Source organism: Carlito syrichta, unplaced genomic scaffold (assembly GCF_000164805.1).
Source record: "Carlito syrichta isolate Samal-C Ts95f unplaced genomic scaffold, Tarsius_syrichta-2.0.1 Scaffold313210, whole genome shotgun sequence".
Classification (NCBI taxonomy): Eukaryota; Metazoa; Chordata; class Mammalia; order Primates; family Tarsiidae; genus Carlito; species Carlito syrichta.
The window spans coordinates 129,397-151,339 of record NW_007257306.1 but is presented as its reverse complement, the minus strand read 5'-3'; the positions used below and the strand labels follow the sequence as shown (position 1 = coordinate 151,339).

The 21,943-nt window shown below is 50.3% G+C and overlaps 1 protein-coding gene across 1 annotated transcript in view; it reads right to left on the bottom strand.

Moving 5' to 3' along the window:
* Window positions 1-8,829: 8,829 nt before the first annotated feature.
* Window positions 8,830-21,943, bottom strand: part of LOC103272771 (1-aminocyclopropane-1-carboxylate synthase-like protein 1) — a 19,416-nt gene continuing 6,302 nt past the window's right edge. Inside the window, 13 exon segments of the mRNA XM_008070242.1 lie at window positions 8,830-9,111; window positions 9,231-9,384; window positions 9,486-9,577; window positions 9,580-9,618; window positions 11,827-11,968; window positions 12,080-12,125; window positions 13,866-13,955; window positions 14,602-14,702; window positions 16,137-16,214; window positions 16,650-16,747; window positions 18,020-18,086; window positions 18,530-18,599; window positions 19,674-19,744. Of these exon segments, the coding sequence (XP_008068433.1) occupies window positions 9,014-9,111; window positions 9,231-9,384; window positions 9,486-9,577; window positions 9,580-9,618; window positions 11,827-11,968; window positions 12,080-12,125; window positions 13,866-13,955; window positions 14,602-14,702; window positions 16,137-16,214; window positions 16,650-16,747; window positions 18,020-18,086; window positions 18,530-18,599; window positions 19,674-19,744 (1,146 nt within the window). The 3' untranslated portion in view covers window positions 8,830-9,013.

Sequence of the window (21,943 nt, the reverse complement as noted above, 5' to 3'; positions counted from 1 at the left end):
TGTCTCGGCTTGGAGCCTGCCCTTGGGCATTCTCAGCACGCTTATCGGAAGTCTGCTCGATGCCGGACACCTCAAAATAAATGGCCAAGCACGATCCAAATGGAATAATGTGGGAATGCAATGTGCGTGGGTAAAGAAATCGCTCCAAGAGATGTTCTGGGAAAGCAGAGCCCCAGACAGCGGGCAAGCAGGGTCGCCTTTAGCAACACACACACACACACACGTGCGCACACACCGAAAAACCGAGAGGTGGAATGAATCAGTAGAGGCTTATGTGCAGGAATTGGTATAATTTTTTCTGGGAGCACAAGAAGCCACGCAGGGTTTTGGGTGGGGTAACTGCGGAGGCAGAAATGGAAACATGTTCGTTTCTTTCGGTCTTGTTTACACGAAATACCCGACGCACGCGCAGTAAGCACGTGTTTTAAGGCAGTAAGTGGCGCCCGAACGATGAAATCGAAATGCAGAGTGACGTCATCGGGAGGGCACCGAAATCCCCCCGCTCTGGCCGGCAGCCTGGCTGCGGGATCGAGTCCTTCCGGGACCCCGGCGGACTCCTGCGCCCTCTGGCGGAAGCTGTCACTTGCAGCTTAAATATTCATGAGGGTGATTCTGAGACTGGAGGCCCACGGGGGCTTACATCAGCAAAGGTGATTTCGGGAATATTTTTGTGAGTCAATGCCTGCTCTCACAAATCTAGGGCGATTGGGATGAGAGCATTCTGGGGACGGGAAGCCCACTTTGCTTCCCCACATCCAAGAGGTCATCGCTCTGTTCCTCAAATCCGAATCCCCCACGAACGGATAGGAAATCAAGCGGTGTGCGCCCATTTAAGAACCGAATGAGTGGAGATCGGTGTGTCGCCCGTGGCATTACATTCAAATTCTTCTTATTCCAGGAAATATTGTTTTTAACTTTCTTTTACAGGTCAACAGCAGTAATCTGGGCTGGGATAAAGTGGCCTCTTTGTGTTTTCTTCTTTGTGTTGACCTGTATTTAAGAACATATATGTTTTTAAATTAATCATTTTTTTTTCATTAAATGAGGACTTGCTGCTTTAAAGAACTGCGTGAGGCATGGTCTATGAGGAACGCTGCCTATGTGTTTGTTTTTTGTTTTTTTGAGTCTGAGTCTTACTCTGCCACCCAGGTTGGAATGCAGTGGCATGATCACTGCTCATCACAGCCTCCAGCTACTGGGCTCAGGCAATCCTTCCACCTGGACCTCTCAAGTAACTGGAATGACAGGTACGTGCCACCATGCCCAGCTAAGTTTTTTATTTTATTTTTGTAGAAACGAGGTCTCATTATGTCGCTTGGGCTAGTCTCAAGCTGTGTTCAAGCAATCCTCCCCCCTTGGCCTCCCAAAGTGCTGGGATAACAGGCATGTGCCACCACACCGGCCTTATTCACTTTCTATAACCTTAAATGTGTACGCAGAAAATGCTCAGTGAGTATTTGTTGAATGAATAAAGGGTGCCCAAACACGGGGAGAGCTAACTAGAAATACAATAAGTATGTAAAGTGATATCACTCAAAACTGAAAAGTGGCATAGAAGAACATAAACAAAATGCTACCAGATTCAAAAGAAGAAGAGGTCACATCTAGTTGGAAAGATCGAGGATGAATTCAACCAAGATTTGATATCTTTGTCCTGAAGGATACTGAGAGTTTTGACAAATAAGTGAAAAAGGCATTTCAGGCAGAAGAAAAAATCATCAGCAGGGTCAAGTGCCAAAGATGGAAAGAATCAGAAAGAACAAATGTTCTTCAGTCCAGTATGGCAAAAACAGTGTGGCTACATTTCTAGAGGGAAGACACCACGCAAGTAATTGAAGGGGAGAAAATTTCGAAGCTGTGATGTTAGAAGCTGCATGATACTAAAGTAGCCAAGGATGACTTTAGAAAGGAGTTGGAAAGAAATTGTGAGCCAGGACCCAACGTTTCTGAGAAGGTAGGAAAGCGTCTTGGTACTTGGTGGCTGAAAAAGAAGAAACTATAGAAAGACACTGCACTACTCACGTGGAAGGCACAGAACGAAGCAAAGATTGCTCCGACACCCCCTTACCCAGCCAAATGCTAACGTGTAAATTTCCCTTACCCAGGGAACCGTGAAAGTTGGGGTTAGAAAGGGAATGGCTTCCAAGGAAACTAGCATCATCGGGGAAAAGTGAGTTTCCAATGAGGAGGAATAGCTAGCGTAGGGTTGAATCCCAGACTTACCACTTCCTCTAAATACAATTGAGCCTTGAACAACAAGGGTTTGAACCTCATGGGACCACTTATTCGTGGATTTTTTTCTATGAAAGTTACACCGAGCCTGCCTCCCTCTTCTGCCCCCCGCAACTTCCTTTCCCTCTTCTACCTCTGGCACCCCTGAGTCAGCAAGACCAACCCCTCCTCTCCCTTTTCCTCAGCTTATCCAACGTGAAGATGAGGATGAAGACAGACAGACATCCACTTTCACTTAACAGGTATATTTTCTCTTCCTTATGATTTTCTTAATAACATTCTTTCTCTAGTATATTTTATCATAAGAATGTAGTATTTAACACATAGAGCACAAAATATGTGTTAATTGATTGTTTATGTTACCTGTAAGGCTTCTTGTCAACAGTGGGCTCTTCATAGCTACATGATGGGGGTGTCAAAAGTTGTGTGTAGACTTTCAACTGTGTGGAGTGGTTGATGCTCAACTTCCACATTGCTCAAGAGTCCACTGTGACTGAGGTTTATAAAAATGAAAAAGGGGGCACACCCGTCAACAAGGGTACCTGCATATGACCATTTCTATACCTAAGCCTGAATTGTACCTCACATCTTTAAAAAAAAAAAAAGGATGGAAAAAAGCATATTTTCCAAAGAAAAAGACTCCATGAAATAATTAATCTGGGTGTCTCACTTTGGTTTAGCTTAAAACAGCACTGGCAGGCAGTGTTGAGGCTAGAAAACACCTACCCAAGTCAACTTTAAGGAGCACCCTCTCAAACGGGTAACTGAGCACACCAAAAAAGTAAGGAAAATATCCAGAGTCAAAAATGAAGCTGATGTGAGAAAACCAAGTGCTGAAATTACAACTACGTTGGGTATACAAGGTAGGGAGCTGATATAGAAAATCCCACACAAAGAGAAGACTGGAAAAAATGTGTTCAACATCTGTACCTTCAACCAAAGAAACTGCTGTCTTTTCCAGGGGGTGGAAAAAGAAGAGAGTCTCACTGAGAATCTTTAATATATATATCTTAGTCCATTCAGACTGTTTTAGCAACAATAATATAGACTGAGTGGCTTAAACAACAGAAATTTAATGCGGGGTGCGGTGGCTCAAGCCTGTAATCCCAGCACGTTGGGAGGCTGAGGCAAAGGCGAGAGGATTGCCTGAACTCAGGGGTTTGAGACTAGCCTGGGCAACTTGGTGAGACCTTGTCTCTACAATAAATAAAAAATTAGCTGGGCATGATAGCGTGCGCTTGTAGTACCGGCTACTTGGAAGGCTAAGGCGAAAGGATTGCCGGAGCCCAGCAGGTTGATGCTGGGGTGGCCATGAGCATGCCACTGCACTCCAGCCTGGGCAACAGAGTGAGACTACGACTCAAAGAAAAAAAAAGGTAGCCAGGCGTGGTGGCCTGCAACTGTAGTCTCAGGTACTCAGAGGCTGAGGACGAAGGATTGCTTGAACCCAGGAGTTCAAGACTGAGATGATCTGTAATTGTGCCACTGCCCACCAGCTTGGGTGACAGAGCAAGACTCTGACTCAAAAAGGAAAAGAAAAGAAAATGACCATGAATATTTCAAATGTACTAAACTCTTGAACACACTGCACAGAAAAGAATATACCCAAAAGGCCAATACACATATGAAAAATGTGTTCAATAGCATTAGTGGCAAGAAAACACAAATGAAAACCAGCAGAATACAGATATCTCCAAAAAAGATACAGCCGGGTTCGGTGGCTCAGCCTGTAATCCCGTGCTTTGGGAGGCTCGGGTGACTGGATTGCCTGAGACTCGCCTGGGCAACTTGGTGAGATCTTGTCTCTACAATAAATCAAAAATTAGCTGGGCGTCTGTAGTTCCAGCTACTTGGAAGACTGAAGCAGAAGGATTGCCGGAGCCCAGCAGGTTGAGGCTGTGGTAGCCAGAAGTGGCCACTGCACTCCAGTCTGGGCGACAGAGTGAGACTCCAACTAAAAAAAAAAAAAAAAGACATACAAACGGCCAACAAGTGTATGAGAAGATGCTAAACATCACTATCCATCAGAGAAATGCACATGAAAACCACAATGAGATGTCACCTCACACCCCTTAGGATACCAAGCAAAAAAAACATAAACAAGTCTTGGCAAAGATGTAGAGAAACTGGAACCCTTGGGCACCGTTGATAAGACTGTAAAACAATGCAGCTGCTGTGGAAAACAGTATAATGGTTTTTCAAAAACTAGAACTGCCATGCCATCCAACAATTCCACTCCTGGGCATATATTGAAAGCAGTTCTTGAAAAGATATCTGCACAACCATGTTTTTACACCTGCACTACTTACAGTAGCCAAGAAGAGGAAGCAACATAAATGTCCATGGATGGATGATCAGATAAACGAAATGTGGCATGCCCATATGATGGAATATTATTCCTTAAGAAGGAGAAATAGCCTGTCACAATAAAAGATCTTTAAAACCACTGTGAGACCGGGCTTGGCAGCTCAGCCTGTCATCCCAGCACTTTGGGAGGCCGAGGCGAGTGGGTTGACTAAGCCCGCGGGTTTGAGACCCACCCGGGGAACCTGGCAAGATCTCGTCTCTACAATAAATCAAAAATTAGCCGGGCGTGATAGCAGGGCGTGGTAGCACATGCCCGTAGTTCTGGCTACTTGGAAGGCTGAGGCGGCGGGATCGCCAGAGCCCAGCAGGTCGAGGCTGCGGTGGCTGGGAGCGTGCCACTGCACTCCAGTCTGGGTGACAGAGTGAGACTACAACTTAAAGAAAAGAAAAAGAAAAAAAAAACCACAGTGATATTCTTTTACGTACCCACTTTTTTTTAACTGCTAACACCAAAGTCAAGTTGGCAAGAACATGTAGCTAGTACAATTCTCATTCACTGTTGTAAACTGGTACAATCACATTGGAATTCATTTGGCAGTATTTACTAAAGCTGAACTTACCCTATTATCTGGCAATTCTGCCCTCAGGTATATATCTAAAGCAGGTTTGTCCAACCCGCAGGTCACCTGTGGCCCAGGACAGTTAGCAATGCGGCCCCACAAAATCTTTTAACATCATATTAAAACAAGCATTTCTGAAAAGCACCTTGAGAAGTCTTATTAAGTTTATACACTAACTATATTATATAATTTATGAATGGCCCAAGACGAATCCTCTTTATGTGAAGACTAAATCTGGACACCCCCGATCTAAAGGAAACATGTATATATGTGTTCCGGAAAGTTGTATTCAAGAATGTTTATAAACACATTATTCATAATAGCCATAAGCCATGGGAAGTCTACTTAAAAAACCAGGACAGGCTGGCACAGTGGCTCACACCTATAATCCCAGCACTTTGGGAGGCCGAGGTAAGAGGATTGCCTGAGCCCATGGGTTCGAGACCAGCCTGGGCAACTTGGTGAGACCCCATCTATACAATATATTACAAAATTAGCCGGGCGTGGTGGCACATGCCTGTAGTTCCAGCTACTTGGAAGGCTGAGGCAGAAGGATCGTCTGAGCCCAGCAGGTCAAGGCCACAGTGGCCATGAACGTGCCGCTGTACTTCAGCCTAGGTGATTGAGTGAGGGTCCAATAAAAAAAAAAAAAAAAGGACAGCAATACCTGCCTTGGGATGCAGCCAGTGCAGCCAGGATTAAGTGAGACTGAGCAAATGGAAAGCACACATACTATGACTTACTAGGACTTAGCAGCTCAAGGTTACGGCCAGCCCAATGACTGTTGCTCAATACGTATCACTCACAGAGAAGAAAAAGGCACAGGAAGAACCCAGAGTGCTATGGTCTGGATGTTTGTGTTCCCCTAAAATACATGTGCTGAAAACCAACCCCTGAGGTGATGGTACTAAGAGATGAAGCCTGTGAGCAGAGCCCTTGGGATTAGTACCCTTATAAAAGAGGCCTGAGGTCGGGCGTGGTGGCTCATGCCTGTAATCCCAGCACTTTGAGAGGCCGAGGTGGGAGGATTGCTTGAGCCCGAGTTCAAGACCAGCCTGGGAAACACAGCGAGACCTCGTCTCTACAAAAATTCAAAACATCAGATGGGCATGGTGGTGCATGCCTGTAGTTCCAGCTCTCTGAAAGGCTGAGAAGGAAGGATTGGCTGAGCCCAGGGGGTCGAGGCTTAAGGGAGCCATGATCCTGCCAGCCTAAGCAACAGAGTGAGACCCCGACTCTAAATGACTACCTGTCGCTCCCAACAGAATGCCCTTTGGGGCAGAGCCTTTGTTCACTGCACCTACTGCTAGAGTACTAGCCCATAGAATAGGTCCTGACACATCTCAGAGACTTAACAAGTAATTGTTGAATGAATGAATGAATGAAATTAAACAAAAAGGAAGCATCAGAAAACCATATTCTCTTTTCTATCTCTAGAAGTGGTGGGTAAGGAGGAGATACCCGGAGCTTCTGCAGCCATATAGAGACCACGAGGAAATAAAACAGAAGAGGAAAAGCCAACATGCAAGGGATGGCCAGGTGGACAAATGACCAGACCTGGTTTCCAAGTATCACCATTCCCCTGGAGGGTCAGATGACTAGCGTCAGTAATGCCAACACTTAAGTATCTCCTCCTGTGAGACGACATAAATGGCTGCTGAGGACAGAAAGGCGTCTCTCCTAAACTCTAGAGGCATCTACTACAAGAAATGTGCAGCATGGCGCTATCTGAAAGGAGTACATCTGAAAAATAAAGCTGTGACGAGGAAGTGAGAAAGACCACAGAGCTCTGAACTCCTGGCTGCAGCTGTGCTTGAAACCTCTGTCCTTCCCCTTCCCAGTTATGGTAATTCAATAAACTCCTCCCTCCTTTTAAAATTTGAGCTACCTGGCACCTGTACCACACCTGTAATCCCAGCACCTTGGGACGCAGCGGCAAGAGGACTGCCTGAGTCCAGGGGTTCAAGACCAGCCTGGGCAACTTGGTGGTCTCTACAATAAATAAAAAACTTAGCCGGGTGCGGTGGCACATGCCTGTAGTTCCAGCTACTTGGAAGGCTCAGACGCCTGAGTCCAGAAGTTCAAGGTCACAGTGAGCTATGCTCGTGCCACTCCAGCCTTGGTGACCGAGCAAGACCCTGTCCCAAAAGAAGAATTGATTCCTCACATGGGAGACCCTGAAAAACAGTGGCAGTCACGATGGCTCTCAAATGCGGCCGTTTCTCATTCTGACCCACCATAGAAAGCCGACGTTACTTCAGTAAAACAAATCCTGACAACCAACGTTTCTTGGACATGGGGGCATAAAGGAGTGCTACTTAGCCAATGGGATTAAAAAATAATGGAAGGTGATGCCAACAGGCACACAAAGGTGCTTCTCACAGGCTGCTTCCCAAGACAGGCAAGCATCAAGGGATTCTGCTGGGAACTAGTCTGGCAGCGTGGAAAGAGAACAGGATTTTGAACCAAACCAACCTGACTTCAGATCCTGAGTCTGATACCTTTGGGCTATGTGACCTTAGGAGAACCATTCAATCTTTTTTTTTTTTGAGTTGGAGCCTCACTCCGTCACCCAGACTGGAGTGCAGTGGCTGGTCCCAGCCACCGCAGCCTCGACCTGCTGGGCTCTGGCGATCCTTCCGCCTCAGCCTTCCAAGTAGCTGGAACTACAGGTGTGTGCTACTATGCCCGGCTCATTTTTTGATTTATTGGAGAGATGAGGTCTCACCAAGTTGCCCAGGCAGGTCTTGAACCTGTGGGCTCAGTCAATCCACTCACCTCGGCCTCCCAAGGCTGAGCCACTGAGCCCAGCTCATTCAGTCTTTTAAAGACTCAATTTCAGGCCAGCAGCGGTGGCTCACACCTGTAATCCCAGCACTTTGGGAGGCTGAGGTGGGACAATCACTTGAGCCTGGAAGTCTGAGATGCCTGGGCAACACAGCGAGACCTCATCTCTAAAAAATAAAAAATTAAGATCCAAAAAGTTTCTATTTCCTCATTGGTAAATGAATGAGTGAATGATAAAAAGCAGCGCCCCCAAAATCCTGACCCAAACAGCTTTACAGGCTCACTCAGGCTCTGGATAAAGCACCCCTGGAGATGGGGCAGGCAGCCCTCGTCCGCATCCTTAGGGTAGAGAAGCCAGCCCGGGTCAGCTGGGCCCTGCAACAGCCTCGGTCCTGCCCTAGTCTTCTGCCCAAGACCACCGCTAGGCCACTCTGCTCTGGGTCATCAGAGAAGGCAGCTCCTCCCTGGGCTGGAGAAAGAGGTACCTGGAGATTAAGGGGTCACTTCAATTCCCATAGAGAAGCCTCTTCCCACTCCCACCACAGAGTCCTGTTCACGCGGTCCCCAGCAGAAACCCCTCCCAGGTTCCTGGTACGCTGTGAGCCCACCTGTCCTAGGTGTGAGGAAAACAATCTGAACAAACCATTATTTCATGTCCTTTGTCGTTTTGAAGGTATCATTTTTGTCTGTTTGTTTTTCGGCGTACTCTTCCTCACAGGCGCTTTGCCTGTGACTGGTTTCCCTGGCAACAAAGGAAGAGGAGGCACAACCAGAAAGAAGGTACACATTGTTTGTTTTCTCTTCCTGTCCTGAGGGGGGCCGAGGACTGTGGTTAGGTACAGTCACGACTCCCCCATTCTGTAAATTACTCACAACAGAGGCATCCAGTTTCAACCAATTCTATTTAGTAGGAGAGGGAGTGAACCACGGAGACAGGCAAGAGACAGGCACAAAACCAAGGTTGGCATCTTCCTGGCAAATGGTCCATCCACATTTCTCCTGCAGCCCCGGGAGGGCCCAGGCTGGCAGTGGCCGCTGGGTGCTCTGGCCACAGAGTGACAACCAGCTCACCTGTGCTGGTCGCTTGGCTCCTGGGTCTGAGAGGGTGGGGCGTCTTCTGCCACTGAGGCTCTGCCGTCAAGCACCTGCCAGACCCTCTGCATCCCTGGGAAGGGGCGGCGAGGGCCAGTCAGCCCCGACAGTGGGTGGGTGGAGTGGACAGGCTGAGGCTGTGTGGGTCAGACGAAGGGGCCATGGGAGGCAGGCGGGAGGGCAGGTGCTCACCCAGGCGGAGCCGGTGGGCCTTGTCCGAGAAGACCAGGCAGAACCAGCCGGGCTCTTTACACCCAAAGGCCTTGCCAGAGGACAGCAGCACCTTGTGGTCCAAGAAGCGGTGCCACAGAAACATTTCCCCCTCAAAGGTGTCCTCGGGCAGGTACTGGGGGGGGGACAGAAGGGGCTCAGGGGACAGGTGAGACCCCCTCGCCTGCTGGAGACAGGCCTGACACTTCCTCCTGGTCCGCAGCTCCCCTGCGTTACCTTTCTCAAGTCAACCCAGGTGAAGAAGCTGGCCCCTCGACTCAGGAAGGGGATCCCCAGGACCTTGAGATCTTCCAAGACATAGGCGTGAGCCGGGCGTGGTTTTCTGGCGGGTACACCTCGTTGATCCAGTCTGCGTGGGTGAAAGAGAGGCCAAGAGATGAATCTCCCATCACCCCTCTACTCTGTCCCATGAGCCTCGATGCTGACAAAACTGGCCACATGTTGCCAGGACTGTGTGAGCCCCTCCTCTGTTGGCTGATGGGCAAAGGGAGGGGGCTGAGAGGGGAGGCCAGGAGGGGATGGGATTTTAGAGGTCGCCATGAGGCACCTTGAATCCAGATATTCAGCTTTGACAGCGCCGGATCCCACACCCCATTCAGGAGTCCAGAGCACAAGCTCCCCAGGACACAGGACCGAACCCAGCTCATCCACTTCTCAAGTCACGCTTTAGAGCCACACAGACCAGGGTTCAGACCCCGGCGTGGCCACGGACAGGGATGGGGCCTTGGGCAACTTCACCTCTCTGATCCTCATTTTGTTACTGACTTTTTTCTGTTGTTTCTGTACAGTTCCATGCATTTCAACACATGGGTGGGTTTGTGTGACCACCACCACGGTCAGAATTCCGAATAGTTCCATCACCCCAAAGAACACCCTCGTGTGTTTATAATCCCATCAGCTTCTTCTCCATCACTAGTTTTGCTTTTTCCAGAATCACAGAAGTGGAATGCATGCATGTAATCTTTTGAGACGGGTTTCTCTCACTCAGCAGAACGCCTCTGAGAGTAATCCGTGTGACCATGAATTTTATTGCATGGTAATATTCCATCATGTGACGTGCCACGGTCTATGTACCACTCGTGTGGAAGGACATCTAAGCTATTCCCAGTTATGGGTGGTTATGGATGAAAGAGGATATAAGCATCCATGCAGAGGCTTTTGTGTGACCCCCAGGGTCAACATCTAGGAGTGGGATTGTGGGCCATTTGGTACGTGTGTGTTTAACTTTATAAGAAAATGCCGGGTTGTTTTCAAAGTGGCTGAACCACTTACTCTTGTACCAGCCATGTATGAGAGTTCCATCTGTTCTTCGTCTTTATCAACACTTGATGTTGTCAGTATTTCAAAAAATTGCAGGCCCCGGGCCAGGTGCGGTGGCCATGCCTGTAATCCCAGCACTTTGGGAGGTGGAGATGAGAGGACTGCCCAAGCATAGGGATTCGAGACCAGCCTGGGCAACTTGACAAGACCTCATCTCCTCAATAAATTTTTAAAAAATTAGACAGGCATGGTGGCACACACCCATAGTTCCAGCTACTTAAAAGGCTGAGGAAGAAGGATCACCTGAGCCCAGCAGGTCAAGGCTGCTGTAGCCATGAGCATGCCACCGCATTCCAGCCTAGGCAACAGAGTGAGACTCCAACTCAAAAAAAAAAAAAAATTATAGGTCAGGCGCAGTGGCTCCCACTTGTAATCCCAGCACTTTGGGAGGCCGAGGTGAGAGGATTACCTGAGCCCAGGGGTTCAAGACCAGCCTGGGAAACCTGGTGAGACCTCGTCTCTACAATAAATCAAAAAATTAGCTGGGTGTGATGGTATGCACCTGTGGTTCCAGCTACCTGGAAGGCCAAGGTGGAAGGATTGCCTGAGCCCAGCAGGTTGACAGAGGGAGACTCCAACTCAAAAAAAAAAAAAAATTATAAGCCAGGTGTGGTGGCTCACGCTTGCAATCCCAGCACTTATTTATCTTCCCGGTCTTTATCTCCCTCAACTGCATAATAATAGGGAAAATATGGGAATTCTTGTTTCCTAGGATCCTGGAAAGGGACAAATTGGGTGACCCAGCAAGAGCAGTTGCAGGCTCAACAAATGGCGGCCATGACAGGTCACCTTTGTGATCTAAACCCACTATGTAAACCTGGAAACAGAATGATTCGCAGAGAGAAATACTTCCGTTAAAACAGTGTTTTCTTAGTAGCTCTGCTCTCCTTTTAAAGCATTCCCCGCTAATACTAGCAAGTTCACATCAACCCAAGTCCCTGTTACACACCAGGTTACTTTTCTAATTGAATTACAACCCATACCAACCTCACAGGACAGATACCACCATGATCCCTGTTTTATAGATGAGCAAACTGAGACTCAGAGAGGTGGAGTCATGAGCCACACATCCAGGAAGTGACTGAGTACAGTACCGAGCCGGTCTAGGCCCAGGGCTGGCGATCTCAAACACCACCCTCAACTCTTCTCACTGGAAGAAGTATCTTTGGCCAGTCCCAGACTGACTCCTGCCTCCCCCGCCCCCACCATGTTCAGGTCACCAGGCCCAGGCAGTCACCACGGTCCTGGAGCAGCTGTGCCATCTGGTACTGGAGCAAGCCACTGAGGCCATGATAGCGGCAGAGGGAAGCCATGGCAGTGGCCACGTCCTGATTTTCTGTGTACAGCGTGCCAAAGCAGAGCCTAGACATCCCAAAGTCCTGAGGGAAGAAGAACCCTAGGTGGAGGCCAGCCCCACAGAGGAGGCCGGTTCCACCCACCTCTCTGCCAGCCCACCTCCCTGACACCCCCGAGGCCAGCCAGGAGCTCACCTTGCTGGCTGCCCACATCACGTGGGTCCTCTGGGGGTCAGGCAGCCTGCAGAGAACACAGCATGCAAACAGAGGCAACACAGGGCCGTGGGAGCCCAAACATGTTTGGGTGAACAAACGAGGGGGTGGGGGGGAATCTGGCTCTACATCTGGGGCATGCCCTGGCTTCATCTCTCAGCCACTGATTCCTATGACAGCCCACGGGCAGAATCTAGTCGGTTGCCTGTTTTTGTAAATGAAGTTTTACTGGCACACAGCCACACTCATTCACTTACACAGCTCCATGGCAGATGAGCAAGAGGCCAAATGGCCCGTAAAGCCTCAAATATTTACCACCTGGCCTCTGCGGGCAAGTTTGCCAAATCTTGACCTAGAGCCTAGCTCAAGTGTCACTTCCTCAAAGAGACCCTCCCTAACCACTGCCCCTTCCTCCACCGACACCCAGCCAATCAGGGACCTAAGGAGATTCTCCCAAAGTTCCCAGACGGCTGTCTGAGCATTTATCAAGGCCATCATCGGAGGACAAGCTGTGGGTTTGGCTGCTAAAATTATTTTTCTGGCTAGAAATCAAAGTCTCATACAGGAAGGGCCTATGTCTTGCTTGCTTGCTTGCTCACTGTTGCACCCCCAGTGCCCGGCACAGTGCCTGGTACAGAATACCTGCCCTACACACGTTATTTCATGACTAACCGAGAATCATGGACAGTTGCTTTTTCTCTGTGCCTCACTCCTTTAATCCAGAAGGCACATGCGAGTAACACTCGATGCTCTATCCACTCCACAGAGCCTCGTGAGAACTAGAAGACAGAACTAACCGAGAGGCTTAGCAGGGCTAACAGTTCCCAACATCCAGCAGAAGCTGTTTGAGTCCTTGAAGGTCAGATCTGCAGGCTTTCAGATAATCCAGTCCAAATGTTTCCAAAGGCGTTTTGGCTACAAATTCCTTGCTTACGTTAAATCTAACTAAAAGGCCCAATATTTATTTTTATTTATTTATTTTTTTTGAGAAATCAGGATTTATTGAGAGGACAGAAAAGCTCCCACAGTGGGAGGGGACCCAAAGGGGTTGCCCTATTTATTATTATTTTTTAAGATCAATATTTAGCAGTGGCCCACGCCTATAATCCCAGCACTTGGGAGGCCGAGGCAAGTGGATTGCCTGAGCCTGTGTGTTTGATACCATCCTGGGCAACTTGGTGAGACCTCATCTCTATAATCAATCAAAAAATTAGCTGGGCATGGTGGTGCATGCCTGTGGTTCCAGCTGCTTGGAAGGCTGAGGTGGAAGGATCGCCGGAGCCCAGCAGGTCAAGGCTGCAGTGGCCGGGAGCGTGCCACTGCCCTCCAGCCTGGGTAACGGAGTGAGACTCTGACGCAAAAAAAAAATCTATATTTAAATAGCCAGAAATGTTTGGCACCAGAAGTATGTGCAGACTCCAGAAGTATTTGCTGAACGAGGGAACGAATGGATGAATGCAACCAGAGCTGCTCTGGGGATGAAGAAAACAGCAAAGGCGGCCAGTTTCCTACCCACTCAGCCCTCCCTCCAGGAGTCCCAAGGCCCCTCCCTGGAGTTCTCAGGAACTCCGCAAAGTAAGGTGAAAACCACTCATCTAGTCCAATCCTCCCGCCTCCTTCTCGGGGGACCAGAAGACCAGCGGTATTTGCTGGGTGGAAGTGCGCTGCCCTGGGCAGGCCATGCCCTGTCGTGACTGAGCCAGAAGGGGCCCAGGGCACTGTGAGATAATGGGGGCTGGCGGAATTGGCTGGGTCAGGGGAGCCTCACCCATCTAGGCTCAGGACACTGCGGTACCCCACCGACTCCTCAAACACGAACAGCATGTAGACCTCATCTACAATCACGTGCAGCTTGTGCCTGGAATGAGGCAGGAGGCGGGGAGGAGAGAGCACGGTGTGGAGGGCAAATGTGTCCCCCAGAGTGTGGTGACGATGCCTCAGAGATCCGGAGGGACCACGGTCCAGATCAGGGTCACCAAACTTATTTTCCCCAGGAACACCCTTCTCTTGTCTGTTTTTTCAGGCAAGTAGGAAGTCGCACACACAAAGCAGAGGATGGTGGAGTTGCAAGCATTGCGGGGGACAGGGGGAGCGCTGACACACCTCCACAGAGGGGCATAGTCAAGTACGAGGGCTCCATCCAGAGACCCAGATTCAAGTCTGGCTCCACCCCTCACCTGACCACTCAAAGACTCAGTGAACCGGGCGTGATAACAGCATCAGGACCCGATAAGGTTGCTGTGAGGATTGCATGAGATACATAAAGTGCTTGGCGTGGTGCCTGGCTTCTAGAGTATACAATGATAGCTGCTATTATAAACAGAGAGAGAGAGAAGGAAAAATTGCACCATAAATCCCTGGGCCCCTCCCCTCTGCTGGGAGGGGTCAAAGCAAGTAGAAGCAAGTAGAAGTAGGGTGAAGAGAGTATAGGTCCTGCACCCAAGCCCGAAACAGAACCCCCATCTGCCCAGACGCTCTATGGGGATGCAAGGGGGTGTTCTCACCTCTTGGCAAACACCAGGTACTCCTGCAGCTCTCCCGGGGAGCAGATATCACCCAGAGGGTTCTGGGGGTTGAGGAGGATGAGGACTTTGACCTTCACACCCTGAAACCATCTGCAGGGCAGAGAACCTCAGCCCTTCCCCAAGGACAGAGTCACATGGTCAAAGAGGGCTGATCGCCAGACGGCTCCCGGGAAAGGTGAGGGGGACGTGGTCATGACCCAAATGAAGCAAACAAGCAGGAGGACACGGAAGTACATCCATGACCCTGTGCCAAGGATGGAAAGAAAAGAAATGCAGAGAACATGGTCCAGAGAGAATTACGCCAGGATGTTACCTTGCTTGTTAGAATTATGGACAGAACACAAGAGTGTAGATGACAGCATTGTGAGGACCTCCCAAAAGCTAAATACAAAAAATAAACAAAGACACAAACAAAAAAACAAATAGGGCTGGGCACAGTGGCTCATGCCTATAATCCCAGCACTTTGGGAGGCCAAGGTGAGAGGACTGCCTGAGCCTATGGGTTCGAGACCAGCCTGGCAACTTGGTGAGACCACATCTCTACAATAAATACGGTGGCGCATGCCTGTATTTCCAGCTACTTGGAAGGCTGAGGTGGAAGGATCGCCTGAGCCAAGCAAGTCAAGGCTGTGGTGGCCGGGAGCGTGCCACTGCCCTCCAGCCTGGGTGACAGAATGAGACTCCAACTCAAAAAAAGAATTATGGGTAGGCCTTTTGCCCTTTCAAAATTCCTACAGTGTGGCCAGGCACAGTGACTCATGAGTGTAAACCCAGCACTTTGGGAGGCTGGGGTAAGAGGGACTGCTTGATCCAAAGAGGTCGAGACTAGCCTAAGCAACAGAGCAAGACCTTGTCTCCACAAAAATTGGCTAGGTGTGGCGGAGTGTGCCTATAGGCCCCAGCTATTCGGGAGGCTGAGGCAGAAGGATCACCTAAGCCCAGAAAGTTGAGGCTGCAGTCAGCCATGAATGTGCCACTGTACTCTAGCCTGGGCATCAGAATGAGACTCCAATGAAAAATAAAATAAAATAAATTCCTACAGTGAGCAAGCACAGCTTTCATAGCCAAGGCAAAATTAAATAGGCTTCTGAAAGTGGATTGGAAAGGTACCACTGAGTACTGGTGTCTGGCTTTCCTCGGGAGACCTCAAATTCCCACAAAGTGGGCAAGACCACCCCCTCCAGTGGCCAGGGAGACTTGCTAAGCCATAGGCACCTGTATCCCACGCTTGCCCCACTGACTCAGAATCAGATGGAGTGCGGAGAGGGGATTTCATTGGAGCTCCCTGGCTGATTCTCTGTACACTGAGGTCTATGTCTTTTTCCAAAGGTAAGGCCCTCCGCAGGCAGGGTCCTGCCTGACTCCCAGATGGTTCCGTGTACCACCCTACCCAACCGTCCCCATCACGGGCTGCCAGCCCTGCTCCCAGGAAATCGGCCACAGGAGGAAGGGTCCATGCCCTCCCCGCTCAGACCCACCCACTCCCAGCCTCAGGTTCAATTTGGTCCCCACACCTCAGTCTCTGCTTCTTGCAGGGCCGTCTCCAGCTTCTCCACTGTGAGCTGGAAGGGGCGTGTGTCCGGCCCAGTGACCTGGAAAAAGACCCACCAAAGCCACGAGCCAAATTCAGTGGCCCTCTCCCTGCCCCCAACCCTGAACTCTCAGGTCTCTCCTCCCCTGTCACCTCCAGCCTTACTCAGAACAGTCTCTGGAAGAACAGGCGGGGTCCCCACCGCCCATTACAACAGAGACACCCTTATCACTCTCGGGTTTATGGTAGAGGCCCTGGGGCCCTCTGATCAGGGTCCAAGGGCTTCCATGCTGAGGTGTGAGCTGATCTGTTCCCACCCTGGTATTTCTGGGGCTGGCTCTTGGCTTTTGCATCAGCCTAGGGAATCTCGGAGCTTGGAGCTTGGCAGCCGCTGGGACACCTGGCCATGGGCCCTCGTATGTACTTCCTCGCATGTCCCTCCTCAGATCCAGCCTCCAGGAGGGCCCAGGTTGCCCACAGGCACCAGGACTCTTACCTCACTGTCCAGGTAGACACAGGCCAGTCGGACGTTGCCATAGAGACAGACATGCTGCGTGATAGCTCCGTAGTAAGGGGGAGGGATCAGGAAAGCCTCTGGGGGCAGGAGTGGATGGGCCTGTCACCCTCTGGCCAGAACACCCCAGGGCCTCTGGCCACTGGCCCCGCTGCCTCTCCAACCTTCAACACCCTTCCCCAAGTCCTTCAAAAGCCCGCACGTACTGGCATCAGTCCCCTTCCTAATAATTAACAACTAACATTCACTGAGCACTTACAATGTGCTGGGAACTGTGCTGACCATTTATTTAAGTTTTATTTCGTTTGCTCCTCACAACCACTGATTGTGTAGTAGGTAGGATTATCATCCCAACTTTATAGACAAGGAAAGGGAAGCTTAGAGGGTCCCTGCTCTTGCCTGTTCTAGAATGGCAGGAAATTGCCTGTTGTACCTTTACAATGACTCTTCCTTCTCTGGTTCAAATCCTGGTTACTACTTCTCTTTCTGTGACTTTGACAAGTTCCTTAACTTCCTGTGTCTTAGTCTCCTCATCTGTAAAATGGAGACAACATAGACGACACCTCACAGAAGTGCCGTGAGGGTTAAGTGCCAGACCATCTGTTGAACCTTAGGTCAGTGCCTGGAACGTAGTAAGTGCTCAATAAATGTTACCTATACTCTACTGAAACTATGATGAATGAGCTTCTGCGCCTTGCAACCCACCACCCCAACAACGCCCAGTTCTAATAAGACCATGGCTCTTGGAAGCAGGCTCTGCCAGCTGCCCTCTCAGCCACCATTCCAATGCTCTTCCTTGCCAAGAGGGCACCAATCTTCAGACACGACCAGCAACACGTCCAGGGAATGCGACCCTTCCCTCAGCCGCAGGAATGAACCACACCTGGCTTAAGGCAACCCTGATTCTCTTAGCCCCTCTGCCAGGGATGCTTTGGGAATGCGTTTATGAGTCAGTTGTCAGTAAGACCCAAGAGGGCCTCTGCTGGGACTCTTGTTAAATACAATATCCCTATTTCTCGCTCCTGATTTAAAAAAAAAAAAAAAAAAAGATGGCCCAACATCATCCCCTTCTCCTGCTTTAAGACACACCATCACGTGAGGCTGAGACAACCACCTTGCAAGCAAGGAGAAGCCAAGGTCACCACAGAGAGAAAGCCGGGGACCCTGGCATCGCTCAAGCCTCCCATGGAACTGCAAACCCCCAGGTGTTTTGTCAAGCCACTGATGAGCCCCCTACAGTCTGGTGTGTTCTATTATGGCCGGAAGCAAACTGTGGAGCCCCTGAGGCCAGGCAGCCGGGGAGGCTGCAAGCACCACGCAGGGCGCAGGGCGGTGGGCCAGAGAGCACTCACCCCCCACCTCACAGAGCACGGTGGCCAGGGCAGAGAAGAGCGAGGCACAGCCATTCAGAGCCACCACCTGAGGGCGACATGTAGCGGGATGGAGATGAGTCCGTTCGGAGAGGGAGCAGGGACCCGCAGCCTCTGTTCCAGGACAGCAGAGGGAGAGCCAGGCCCCTCCTCGGGGCCCCCTGGGCCTCTGTCACAACCAAGGGAGTCCTCGAAGGCCCCTCCCAACGAGCAGCCAAGCTCCTCGTGTGGCCCCTGCTCCAGACCATCTGGGCGGGGGACGGGGGGCTGCTCACCCAGAGGGTCTCCCCTGGAGGCATGGAGGCAGACCAGACGGGCCAGAGAACAACTTGGAGCAAAAGACATACCCAAACTCTAGACACCTGGGGTTAGGGGAAAGAGGGGGGAGGCGTTCCTCCTTCTACTTTGAAACAAATCAAAACGGAGTGAAAGGGAATCCCAACCCCACTTTACCCGTGACCAGCCAGAAGTTTGGGAGGAGGGGCCACTCACATTCTCTGGCTTGAGGGGAGCTGGGCTCTTGCAGTAGAAAGACAGGAACTTGGCCATTTCCTCCCGGAGACTGGAAATGACACAGACAACAGGTGCTTGTGGGTCCTCAACCTACAGTGTACCCCAAAGCCCCTGGTGGCCCGTCAGGCAGCTGCCATGCCTCTCCCCCAGTTTCCCAGGAGGCGAGTGTGGGTGTATCTGTTTCCACCCCGTAGTACCCACCTCCCCCCCACTGTTATCCATGAGCATTGCAGTAGCTCTACGACACCCCAGGACAGCTAATCAGGAGATGTCAGGAATATCAGAAGTAATACTCTCTTAGGTAGATCTTGCTAATCATCACAGCAGACATCATTATTATAACAATACTTATGACCATAGTTATTATTACTAATACTTCTTGAGCATTTAACTTATACAAATGTTGCTTAGAAAGTCTAACTCATTTCATCTTCTTAACAATCCTATCATGTGGCTACTATTATTCCGATTATGCAGACAAGGAATCTGAGATTTGAAGGAATGACGTTACTTGCTGATAGGAGGTGGAGTCCACAGTCAAGTCCAGTGGTCTGACCCCAGGGCCACCTCCTACTTCCTATACTAGATGAGCACGTGCTTTGGAATCAGTCTTGGCGCCAAGTCCCACTCAGCCACAAGCCTCTAGAATGGTGTCTGGCCCCAAGTAAGTACTCAGTAAGCGCACACTGTTGTTGATAGGATTCACAGCTTCCCATCTTACCATTAGCAAAAAGCCAGCTCCCCAGACACCGACCCGGGCTTCTCTAAAGCCACCAAGAGAGCAGGGACAAACTCCCGAAAGCCCTCCTCATGCCTCAGAGCTGGTTCACAGAAACCAGCTGGGCAGGGACTGGCACAAGGCATCAGCTCCCCGCAGATGCCCCAGGAGGCCCCTCGGTCACCAGGTCTCGAGGCCTAGGCCTCGACTTGCCACCACCAAATGGAGTTGGATGATTCTTTGTTGTGGGGGCTGTCGTAGGCCCCATAGTGGCTTTAGCAGCGTTCCTGGCCTCACCCATGAAATGCCACTAGCACCACCCTCCCGGTTATGACAACCAGAAACGTCTACCAAGATTGCCATCTAGCCCTTGGAGAGCAAACTCGTTCTAGGACAACTACTTACAACAGATGCCCCCTCGAGTCAGGGTACTGCAGCAGGGACGGCTCCACCCAGTGCATGTCGCTCTGACTCAGCTGGGGACAGAGAGGGAAGGGCAGGACTGATGGCCAGCACTGCCACCCGCGACCACAGCACTGAGAATTTTAAGGCCAAGAGCTTGTTCTGCTCGTAAGAAAACCTGCCAGGGGGGAGTGCAAACAACACAGCTTTCTCATGCCTATCTGCAAATGAGAACACCGAGGCTCAAAAAAGCAAAGTTGGCCAGGCGCAGTGACTCAAGCCTGTCATCCCAGCACTTTGGGAGCCTGAGGCAAGAGGACTGCCTGAGCCCAGGAGTTCAAGACCAGCCTAGGTAACTTGGTGAGACCTCGTCTCTGCAATATATCAAAAAATTAGCCGGGCAAGGTAGCACATGCCTGTAGTTCCGGCTACTTGGAAGGCTGAGGTGGAAGGATCGCCGGAGCCCAGCAGGTCGACGCTGGGGTGGCCATGAGCATGCCACCGCACTCCAGCCTGGGCGATAAAGTGAGACTCTGACTCAAAGAAAAAAAAGCGAAGTCACTCAGCCAAAGGCACAAAGCCAGCAAGTGGCAGAGCTGAGACAAAAACCCAGGAGTTTTGACTCCTAGTCTGGTGTTCTTTATTCAACACTGCCACCTAAAAATATTGGAGGGACAGCCGGGCTCAGTGGCTCAGCCTGTAATCCCGCGCCTTTGGGAGGCTGAGGTGAGTGGATTGCCTGAGCCCGCGAGTTCGAGACCCGCCTGGGCAGCGAGACCTCAGCTCTACAAAAAATCAGCTGGGCGTGGTAGTGCATGCCTGCAATTCTGGCTACTCGGAAGGCTGAGGAGGAAGGATAGCCGGAGCCCAGCAGGTCGAGGCTGCGGTGGCCGGGAGCGGCCACTGCACTCCAGTCTGGGCGACAGAGTGAGACTCCAACTCAAAAAAAAAAAAAATATTGGAGGGACACCAGGTGTGGTGGCTCATGCCTATAATCCCAGCACTTTGGGAGGCTGAGGTGAGAGGACTGCCTGAGCCTGCAGGTCCGAGACCAGCCTGGGCAACTTGGTGAGACCTCATCCCTACAATAAATCAAAAATTAGCCAGGCATGGCAGCATGTACCTGTAGTTTCAGCTACTTGGAAGGCTGAGATGGAAGGCTCACCAGAGCCCAGCAGCTTAAGGCTGCAGTGGCCATGAGCATGCCACTGCACTCCAACCTGGGCAACAGAGTGAGACTCCAACTCAAAAAAATTGGAGGGGTGGACTTGCAGAGACACTACCCCACATCTCCACAGGGTGACGGAAGAGGCCCAGCATTGGGAGTTATCACCCATGTCTTGGCTCCAACTTCTGGAGGGACTCAGGTTACCATCTTCCTGCAGACTCAGATCAGCCTCATGCTTTGGAAAACATGGCGATTTCTCGATCACCCTCTCTGTGACCAGATGCCAGGTTAATAACTCAGGGCATCATAAGTACGACAGAGAAGGACTGATGTGGGGGCCTCGGACAGTGGGGCTGGAGATGAAAGGGATCATCCACTCCCATATGACTGGGGTTAGCCTTTTCCCTCTCTTCCTACCTCCCTTAGAGCTGCTGTCCAATATGTAACCACTGGCCATGTGTGGCTAACTGAACACCTTAAACGTGGCTAGTCTGAATTAAGACACGATGAATTTTGAAGAATTGTAATTTGTCAAAATACATCCTTAATAGCTGGCACATTGATTACATGTTGAAATGGTCATACTTTGGCTATATTGGGCTAAGTAAAATATATTAGTAAAGTAAATTCATCAGGTTTTTCAAATTTTTAGTAGACTATTTGTACTCACACCTGTGGTGTGCCACTTATTCATTTTGGTGCTGAGCTGTTTTAGAAAGAGGAAGAGACTCTAGGTAAAACAGGTCTTTAAAACCTACTCCCGGCCGGGCACGGTGGCTCATGCCTATAATCCCAGCTCTTTGGGAGGCCGAGGTGAGAGTATTGCCTGAGTCCATGGGTTTGAGACCAGCCCAGGCAACTCAGGGAGACCGCGACTCTACAATAAATAAATAATTAGGCGGGTGTGGTAGCATGCACCTGTAGTTCCGGCTATTTGGAAAGCTGAGGCGGAAGGATTGCCAGAGCCCAGCAGGTCGAGGCTGTGGTGCCCGTGAGCATGACACTGCACTCCAGCCTGGGTGACAGAATGAGACTCCAATTAAAAAAAAAAGAAAGAAAATAAATAAATAAAACCTACTCTCTACAACCCCCACACCGTAGGGCT